General features: G+C 37.8%; 1 protein-coding gene across 1 annotated transcript; it reads right to left on the reverse strand.

Moving 5' to 3' along the window:
- Positions 1–7259: 7259 nt before the first annotated feature.
- LOC118663408 (olfactory receptor 502-like) lies at positions 7260–8204 on the reverse strand. Its single transcript, XM_036322980.1, has one exon. The coding sequence runs from the start codon at positions 8202–8204 to the stop codon at positions 7260–7262; it is 945 nt and encodes a 314-aa protein (XP_036178873.1).
- Between the last annotated feature and the right edge of the window lie 2060 nt (positions 8205–10264).

The following is a 10264-nucleotide window of genomic DNA, read 5'->3' on the forward strand; positions in this document are numbered from 1 at the left end:
CAAAGGGAGATTTTGGATATTTACAAACATTAAGACTCCAAAGCATCTCAAAGCCAGTGAATTAATTAGCATTATGGTTGAGTGCCAAGTTTAGATAGTGGGAAAGATCATGTGAATTTCTGGTCTTATGGGTGGATGAATGAGAAGTCATAGTATCCTAAATTATATTTCTTTATACCCACTAAGTCAGCAGTTCTCAACCTGTGGGTCGCCAACCTGTGGGTCGCGACCCCTTTGGGGGTCGAACAACCCTTTCACAGGAGTCGCCTAAGACCATCGGAAAACACATATATAATTACATATTGTTTTTGTGATTAATCACTATGCTTTAATTATGTTCAATTTGTAACAATGAAAATACATCCTGTATATCAGATATTTACATTACGATTCATAACAGTAGCAAAATTGCAGTTATGAAGTAGCAATGAAAATAATTTTATGGTTGGGGGTCACCACAACATGAGGAACTGTATTAAAGGGTCGTGGCATTAGGAAGGTTGAGAACCACTGCACTAAGTAGACTGTAGAAACTTGGGTTAATTCAGCTAAGGTTACTTGCTAGCTGACTGTTTGATTACATCTGCCTTGTTTCTCCACCAGGCCTTGTGAGTGCAACTTTAAAGAATAAATGGCAATCATAGATTCCTCACAAAAGCCAAATCTTACCTGTTGACATAGGAATTCATTCATCTTACAGAAATAAATTAAACTCACTGATGTTATATAGTAGGCATGTTTTTATTATTGTTTGCCTTTGGGAATAAACCTCTGAAGATTCTGGAGATTCAAATGTGAATTCAAAAGCACCAGGGATCATTATCACATTCTCAAGTGAGTATTGAGCAGTTCACTTCACACAAACACAACTATTCTTTAATGGGTCTGTCAATTTTCCACAGTGGCTGCACTAACCTTCATTCCCACCAACAGTACTTGAGGGTTCCCCTTTGTCCACATCCTCACCAACATTTATTGCTTGTTCATTTATGGATGATAGTCATTCTGACAAGTGTAAGGTGATATATTGTTGTAGTTTTAATTTGCATTTCTCTGATGATTAGTGACATTGAGCATCTTTTCATATGTCTGAAGCCACCTTTATATGTCCTCTTTGGAGAAGAGTCTATACAGATCCTTTCCCCATTTTTTGTTTACTTCCTCTGTTTGTTATTGGTTAACCCCTTGGTATTTGCAAACTAGTCTTTTAAAATATATCTGTATTATCGAGAGTATTACAGATGTCCTGATTTTCCCCCCCATTACCTCTCCCCTCCCACCCAGTTCCCAACCAACCCTAGGCCTTCACCACCCTATTGTTTGTGTCCATAGGTAATGCATGTATGCATGTTCTTTGGCTAATCTCTTCCCACCCCCAACCCTCTCTGAGGTTCGTCAGTCTATTCCATGTTTCCATGCTTCTGGTCCTATTTTGTTCATCAGTTTATTTTGTTCATTAGATTCCTTGTTCATTTATTTGGATTTTTAGATTCAATTGTTGATAGGTATGTATATAGTGCCATTTTATTGTTCATATTTTTTAATCTTATTTTTTTTCTTCTTTTTTTCTTCTTAAAGAGTACCCTTCAACATTTCATGTAGTACTGGTTTGGTGGTGATGAACTCCTTTAGCTTTTTCTTGTCTGCGAAGCTCTTTGTCTGACCAATTCTAAATGATAACTTTGCTGGGTAGAGTAATCTTAGTTATAGTTCCTTGCTAGTCATCACTTTGAATATTTCTTGCCACTCCCTTCTGGCCTGCAAAGTTTCTGTTGAGAAATCAGCTGACAGTTGTATGGGTGCTCCGTTGGAGGTAACTAACTGCTTTTCTCTTGCTGCTTTTAAGATTCTCTCTCTGTCTTTAACCTTTTGTATTGTAATTATGATATGTCTTGGTGTAGGCCTCTTTGGGTTCATCTTGTTTGGGACTTTTTGTGCTTCTTAGATTTATAAGTCTATTTCTTTTACCAGGTAAGGGAAATTTTCTCATTATTTCTTCAAATAAGTTTTCAATATCTTTGCCCATTTTTTCATTGGATTGTTTGGTGTGGGTTTTTTTTTTTTTTTGGTTTGTTTTTTGTGTGTATGTGTGTGTTGAGTTGTATAAGTTCTTTATAAATTTTGTACATTAACCCCTATCAGATGTATCATTGGCAAATATGTTTTCCATTCAGTGGGACGTCTTTTCATTTTGTTGATGGATTCCTTTGCTGTGCAAAAGCTTTCTAGTGTGATGTACTCCAATTTGTTTATTTTTTCTTTTGTTTTCCTTGCTTGGGGAGATATATCAGAAAAAACTGTTGCTATAAGAAATCTCCAAGATATTACTGTCTACATTTTTTTCTAGGATATTTATGGTTTTGAGACTTACATTTAAGGTTTTTTTGTTTGTTTGTTTGTTTTTTTAAATTAAATCTTTATTGTTCAGATTATTACATTTGTTCCTCTTTTTTCCCCCCCATAACTCCCCTCCTCCCAGTTCCCGCCCCACCCTCCGCCCTCACTCCCCACCCACTGTCCTCATCCATAGATGCACGATTTTCGTCCAGTCTCTTCCCGCATCTCCCACACCCCTTTCCCCCCCAAGAATAGTCAGTCCATTCCCTTTCTATGTCCCTGATTCTATTATAATCACCAGTTAATTCTGTTCATCAGATTATTTATTCACTTGATTCTTAGATTCACTTGTTGATAGATGCATATTTGTTGTTCATAATTTGTATCTTTACCTTTTTCTTCCTCTTCCTCTTCTTAAAGGATACCTTTCAGCATTTCATTTAATCCTGGTTTGGTGGTGATGAACTCCTTTAGCTTTTCCTTATCTGTGAAGCTCTTTACTGACCTTCAATTCTGAATGATAGCTTTGCTGGATAAAGTAATCTTGGTTGTAAGTTCTTGGTATTCATCACTTTGAATATTTCTTGCCACTCCCTTCTGGCCTGCAAAGTTTCTGTTGAGAAATCAGCTGACAGTCGTATGGGTACTCCCTTGTAGGTAACTGAGTTTCTTTCTCTTGCTGCTTTTAAGATTCTCTCTTTGTCTTTTGCTCTTGGCATTTTAATTATGATGTGTCTTGGTGTGGTCCTCTTTGGATTCCTTTTGTTTGGGGTTCTCCGCGCTTCTTGGACCTGTAAGTCCATTTCTTTCACTAGGTGGGGGAAGTTTTCTGTCATTATTTCTTCAAATAGGTTTTCAATATCTTGCTCTCTCTCATCTTCTGGCACCCCTATAATTCTGATGTTGGTACGCTTGAAGCTGTCCCAGAGGCTCTTTACACTATCCTCGCATTTTTGGATTCTTTTTTCATTTTGCTTTTCCGGTTGGGTGTTTTTTGCTTCCTCGCATTTCACATCATTGACTTGATTCTTGGGCTCCTCTGGTCTGCTGTCGGGAGTCTGTATAATATTCGTTATTTCAGTCCGTGTATGCTTAATTTCTAGTTGGTTCCCCAATATAACATCGAGGGTCTCATTAGTTTTCTTGTAGATCTCATTAAGTTTATCGGCGGCTTCTAAACAGTTCTTGAGAGACCTTAAAAGTGTGGTTCTGAACTCTATATCTTCCATTGACAATTTTGTCCTGTTTCTTTGTCTCCGCATTTTGTTATGCTTCCTTGGTGCACCCCCTAGTGGTCTTTGTGCGCAGTCTTATAGTTAAACCTTGATTGTTGTAGCTAATACCAGGGAGGGTTTGACCTCCAGGCCAAGTGGCTATGAGAATCAGCTGTGTCTGCAGTGAGAGAACTTCTGTCCTCTAGGGAGGTGCTAATCTAGCCTTTGCCTGAGGCTATCCGGCAAATGCCTGTGTGCAGGGCTTGGGCGGGGCGGGTCGCACAGGATCAACAGGGTGGGCCGGAGAGAGCAGTTATGGCGGCTCTCAGTCCTGTCCCCAGGGGCTCTGCCTCTCTGAGTCCCAGCACCCGCTGCAAACCTCAGAGAGAAAGCTGCACTCGCTCTGACCGAAGCCAGACAGTCCCGCTTCTCCCATTTGAGTCTGGGTCCCTAAAGACTCTCCTGTATCTGGAGCTCAGAGTCTGCGACTCCCTCCCGATTGAAAACGCCAACCGCGCCCTCCGCCGCCAGCCTGCTCCGCGCACTCTGCCCCTCAGAATTTGACTTCAGCACTGCGCCTCCTCTGAGTGTCCGTATGCGTTTCTCTTTCCTCCTAGTTGTAGGACTTCCACTCAGCCGGCGTTCCTGTGGTTCTGGGTGATGTCCCTTCCGTTTTTTAGTTTCACTTTTGAAGTAGTTGTTCAAGGCAGCAAACTCCGGCGTTAACCTATGCCGCCATCTTGGTTCTCCACATTTAAGGTTTTAATCTTGAGATTATGCTTATTTATGATGTAATGTATTCATCTGATTTTGGTATCAGGGTAATGCTGGCCTCATAAAATGTGTTTGGGAGTCATCCATTTTCTTCAATTTTTTGGAACACTTTGAAAAGCATGGGTATTAATGCTTCTTTGGATGTTTGGTAAAATGTACCTTTGAAGCCATCTGGTTTAGGACTTTTCTTTGTATTTCCTTTGTTGAGAATTTTTAAATTACTGATTTGATATTATTAGTAGATATTTGTCTTTTCGGATTTTATTGTTCTATGTCAGCGGTTCTCAACCTGTGGGTCGCGACCCCTTCGGGGGTCGAACGACCCTTTCACATGGGTCGCCTAAGAACATCATAAAACACATATATAATTACATATTGTTTTTGTGATTAATCACTATGCTTTAATTATGTTCAATTTGTAACAATGAAAATACATCCTGCATATCAGATATTTACATTACGATTCATAACAGTAGCAAAATTACAGTTATGAAGTAGCAATGAAAATAATTTTATGGTTGGGGGTCACCACAACATAAGGAACTGTATTAAAGGGTCGTGGCATTAGGAAGGTTGAGAACCACTGTTCTATGTGATTCAGCCTTGGAGGATTATATGTTTCTAGGATTTCCTCCATTTCCTCCAGGTTGTCCAGTTTGTGGGGATATAATTGTTCGGAGTAATTTTTTTGTAATCTTTGTGTTTCTATGGTATCTGTTGGTCATCACTTCTGTGTCATATCTGATTTTATTTATTTGGACCATGCCTTTCTTTTTGTTGAAGAATCTGTCTAAAAGTAAATCAATTTTACTTCTCCAGAAAAGTAGCTCCTGGTTCCAATAATTTTTTTCTATTGTTATTTTAAACCCAATTTTTTAAATTTTTTCCTCTGATCTTTATTATTTCCTTCCTCCCACTCAATCTGGGCTTTGTTTGTTGTTGTTTTTGTAGTTTCTTTAGATGTTAGTTTAGATTGTTTATTTAATATTTTTCTTTCTTGAGGCAGACCTGTATTGCTATGAATTTCCCTCTCAGAATTGCTTTGCAGGTGTCTCATAGATATTTGGGTCATTGAGGTTTCATTTTCATTTGCCTCGAGGTATTTCTTTATTTCTTCCTTGATCTCACTGTTAATCCATTCATTGTTTAGTGGCATGTTACTTATCCTCCACCTGTGTGAATATTTTTCAGGTTTCTTCTTATAAGTTGATTTCTAGTTTTATACCACTGTGATTCAAGAAAAGGTGCATGCTATGAGTTTAACCTTAAATTTATTGAAACTCGTTTTGTAGCCTAACATATGATCTATCCTGGAATATATTATATGCACTGGAAAAGAATGTATAGTCTGCTTCTTTGGGGTGAAATGTTCTAAAATTGTCAATTAAATTCATCTGGACTGATATGTCTTTTAAGACTGCTGTTTCCTTGTTGATTTTCCTGTATGGATGATATACCCAATGATGCCAATGGTGTTAAAATCTCCTACTGTTGATCTCTCTCTTTAGGTCTGTCAAAAATTGCTTTATGTATATATAGGTGCTCCTGTATTGAGTGCATAAATGTTTATAAGGGTTATATCATCTTGTTGGATTGCTCCATATATCATTATTGTAATGGCCTTCTTTGTATCTAATTATAGCCTTTGTTTTAAAGTCTATTTTGTCTGATTAAAAGTATTGGTACCCCAGTTTCTTTCTGCTTCCATTTGCATGAAATAGCTTTTTTCATCCCTTTACTTTGTCTGTGTGTGTCCTTCAATCTGAAGTGGGTCTCTTGTAGGCAGCATATGTATGGGTCTTGTTTTATTCTCAAAGGGGTTCTCATATTGTCCCTTGACCGACTATATACCTAAAAGAAGACAAATTATTAAGAGGATATTTGTGACTTGGAGTTTTGTTTAACCTTTATGTGTTACAGTTACATCCTCTGTAAAATACAGTAAAAACAAGCTTCATAGTGGTATTCTGATAATTAATTGCTTTAACCTGTAGATCTCTGAGAGCAGTACCTGGAATGTAGTAAACAATCTCATATTGTTAGCTTCTCTTGCTAATACTCTTAATGCTGCCACTACTACCCTTACTATTTGACTTCTAGATTTTCAAACTCTCTAACCATGCAAATATATGAAAAAGACATTTTTAACATAACATGTTTACAAATCTTTTAATAACTATGCTGGGATTCTAATTGCCAATCTGAGTTAATCAGTGTGGGGGCAAGGTCTTAATTATGATGAGCATGAGTTTGTGTGATGGCCTGTCACAGTTGTAGCAAGATCTGACACAAACATTCAATCACTTGAATCACAGTAAAACATTCAACATATCAGTGGCCAGGATTCAAAGCCAGCTGAACTGGTGGTTCATGACACAGCAAAAGCTTCATTCAGGCATCCATTCATGCATTAATTGTTTCATTCATTTCAACTGGGTATTTATGCTGCTATGAAAATAGATGCATAGGGAGAGAAAAAGACATTTTTGCTGTCTCTACGAAGCTTCCAACATTGTGGAGAAAACGAATATTGAATATTCAATTACAGTGCACAGAATATTCTGAAGAAAATACACAGGGTTCTACAGAGGGATAACAGGTGTACTCAGTTGTAACTATAATTACCACATTTATTTATTTTAGGATATTTGTAAAAATGAATTATATTTGAGGGGATTTTAAGTATATGAAGTATTTTTATCTTAAGAAAGCTGTGTTTATAAATAAAAAATTTAGGTCAGTTTTATTAGAGGTGACTGACTGTGGGCCTCTGATACTATTTGATATCAGAAAATACCCCCCCCCCCATTTTCATAGAACTCCACAGTGGCTAATTACATACGAATTAATATATTTTTATCATGGACACTCAATTTCCTTTTATTATATTTATGGTATATTATCATATCTAAACTCATATAATAACAGACTTCACTAAGAAAATATTATCTTGTGAAGCACTCTCTTCAGAGCCCCCTTAATGTCATTGTTCCGGAGGCTGTAGATGATGGGGTTCAGCATGGGGATCACCACCGTGTAGAACACAGATACCACCTTGTTCTGTTCAGTTGAGTAAATGGACTTGGGCATCACATATGTGAATGTGAGGGTCCCATAGAACAGGGTGACGGCTGTGAGGTGGGATGAGCAGGTGGAGAAGGCCTTGCGGCGCCCCTCTTTGGAGCGCATCTTCAGAATGGTGATGAGGATGTACATGTAGGAGACAATTATGACAAACACTGTGAACACAATGACGGAGCCACATGTAAATGAGGGGACAACTGCAGGGATACTGCTGTCAGAACAGGAGAGTTCAACTAGAGGAGCAAAATCACAGAAAAAATGATTGACTCGATTTGGTCCACAGAAGAATAAAAAATAGACGGAAATAGTGAAAGAGCAAGCATTGACAAAACCAGCTATGTAAGCCACTATGAGGAACTGAACACAGACTTGTGTGGTCATTTTGGTTGAATAAAGCAGTGGGCTGCAGATTGCCACAAAGCGATCATATGCCATGATAGCTAGAAGGAAGCACTCCACTGTCCCAAAGAATGCAGCTGAACCAAGCTGGGTGCAACATCCATGATAGGAGATGGGAATTCCCTCCACCAGGAAGTTTTCAAGCATATTGGGTGTGACAGTAGTTGAAATAGCTATGTCTGCAGAAGCCAGGTGGCTCAGAAAAAAATACATAGGATAATGGAGCTGAAAGGAGATTCTGATAAGAATGATTGTGCCGAGGTTGCCAGATACAGTCACCAGGTAGATACACAGGATGATCATGAAGAGGATGACTTTAAGGATGGGGTCATCAGTTAAGCCCAGTAGAATGAAGCCTGTCACTGCCGTGTGGTTTCCATCCCACAGGGAATCCATGAGATAATGTTGCTGCTACCAAACGAAGTAGTGATGAAAGATTATGTTAAAGAAGTTTGAATTCAATAGTTTATGTTCTTTAATACAAATAGGAGTTATTGTAAACAAAATAATTATTCAACCTAAGTTTAGACTTTTTTTGAGAGTCCACAGCTATGTGCAGTGAATCTTGTGTATTTTAAAAATTTTTTTAGCAGAAACACTAGATGTGGGAAACTGCTTATTGTCTTCACTGGCTGAGAAGCGTAGACAAGGATCCAGGAAAGCTGTTGACCCTTGAAACCCTAGCAAAGGTCAGAGCTGTGCACCCAGTTAGTCCAGACAATGGTAGCTGAAGCAACTTCCTCACCAGATAGTCATGTAGATCCTTATTGATAAGATGGTCTGCCTATTACTGGAAATTGCCTGCTGATGGGCTAGTCTGTGTGTTACTGGAAATTGTCTGCCTTAGGGCTATGCTATGGGTGTATCCCAGATCAATAAAAGCTTGGTGAGGCCTGAGCACCAGTGGAAGTCCTTCCCCTTGAGTTGGACTTGCCCGCCTGGCCCCCCAGTATTTCCAATTATCTCTTGTCTCTTCTCTTTCATTTTGTGCGGCTCCTCTTCCAGATCCTGAACCCTGAACCACATGGGATGTGGAGGGAAACATTTACCACAACTAGAAAACCCACTTCAAACAATGTAGGTCTTTTTCTATTTATATTATCAATTTATAAAATATACTTAAAGTGGCTTTGAATTTAAACATTAAAAACAATACTAAGTAATAATAGCAAATAGGAATGATCAGCATAACAGAAAAGATAAATGTATAATGAAGACATGAGTAATAGCTAACAGTTATTGAAAGTTTACTAAATGGTAGGTACAGTGTGAACATTTTAGATATATAGTTCTATCTTAATTTTCATGAAATAATGAGGACTTACATTTATGGATGAAGAAACTGATTTGACATTATAAAATGACTCACCAAGTTTACACAGCAAGTGGTGGAATCAAGTTGTGAATTTCAGGCAGTTTGAAGCCAGTCCATTTTTTTGTAATTACACTATAAATGAAATTAATACTCATGATGAAGAAGTGCGTGGGTAACAAGTTATCCTTTTGAGTCTCTCAGAAATGTGTAGGTAACAAATTACCCTTTTTACAGCTAATGTATAAAAGAGGTGCATAGCTAATCAGAAAGTTTATAGTTCCTAAAACTAAAACAAGACTTTTTAAAAGGAGAATTACAGACCCAGCTGGTGTGGCTTGGTGGTTGAGCATCAACCTATGAACCAGGAGGTCATGGTTTGATTCCCAGTCGGCACATGCCTGGGTTGTGGGCTCCATCCCCAGTGTGGGGCGTACAGGAGGCAGCCAATCTATGATTCTTTTTCATCATTTATATTTCTATCTCTCTTTCCCTCTCCCTTCCTCTCTGAAATCAATAAAAATATTGTTTAAAATGGAGAATTACAGTTTTCTTAACAGGATAAATAAGAAAGAAATTTCAAATTGAGATTACAAATAAAGACACCTAGTATAAATTTAAATTTAACATTTACAATTAAAATATTGTTATATCAAGTAGTTTGAAATATGAGCCTCAATACTGTATAAATGTATTTAAATACATCAAATCACTTCCTGATATAACAATGTTTTATAATTGGAGTATTATAGAATGAAATAAACCTAGTTTTAACATAATAAGCAGCTGAATAAAGTTACAGCCTAAAATGTTCAGAAGTTTACCCAGTTTCACCCAGCTCATGGCCAGACTGAATTCCGTCTCCAAGTTTTTGTCTGTTTGTTCTCAACTTGGTCAAAAGTATCTGGTTGCCTGTAAGCTAAAGAATTAAGAAAAAATGAACAAAGGGATATTTTCCACAGAATATTTACAAACAGTAAGTCTCCAAAGCATCTCAAGCCAATGAATTAATTAGCATTCTGGTTGAGTGCCAAGTTTAGATAGTGGGAAAGATCATGTGAATTTCTGGTCTTATGGGTGGATAAACGAGGAGTCCTGGTATCCTGGATTATATTTGTTTATACCCACTAAATAGACTGTAGAA

This window comes from Myotis myotis, unplaced genomic scaffold (genome assembly GCF_014108235.1).
Source record: "Myotis myotis isolate mMyoMyo1 unplaced genomic scaffold, mMyoMyo1.p scaffold_m19_p_10, whole genome shotgun sequence".
Lineage (NCBI taxonomy): Eukaryota > Metazoa > Chordata > Mammalia > Chiroptera > Vespertilionidae > Myotis > Myotis myotis.

Excerpts from the sequence above, each read along its gene's own strand:
- LOC118663408 (XM_036322980.1), bottom strand. The coding sequence starts at position 8,204 with ATGGATTCCCTGTGGGATGGAAACCACACGGCAGTGACAGGCTTCATT.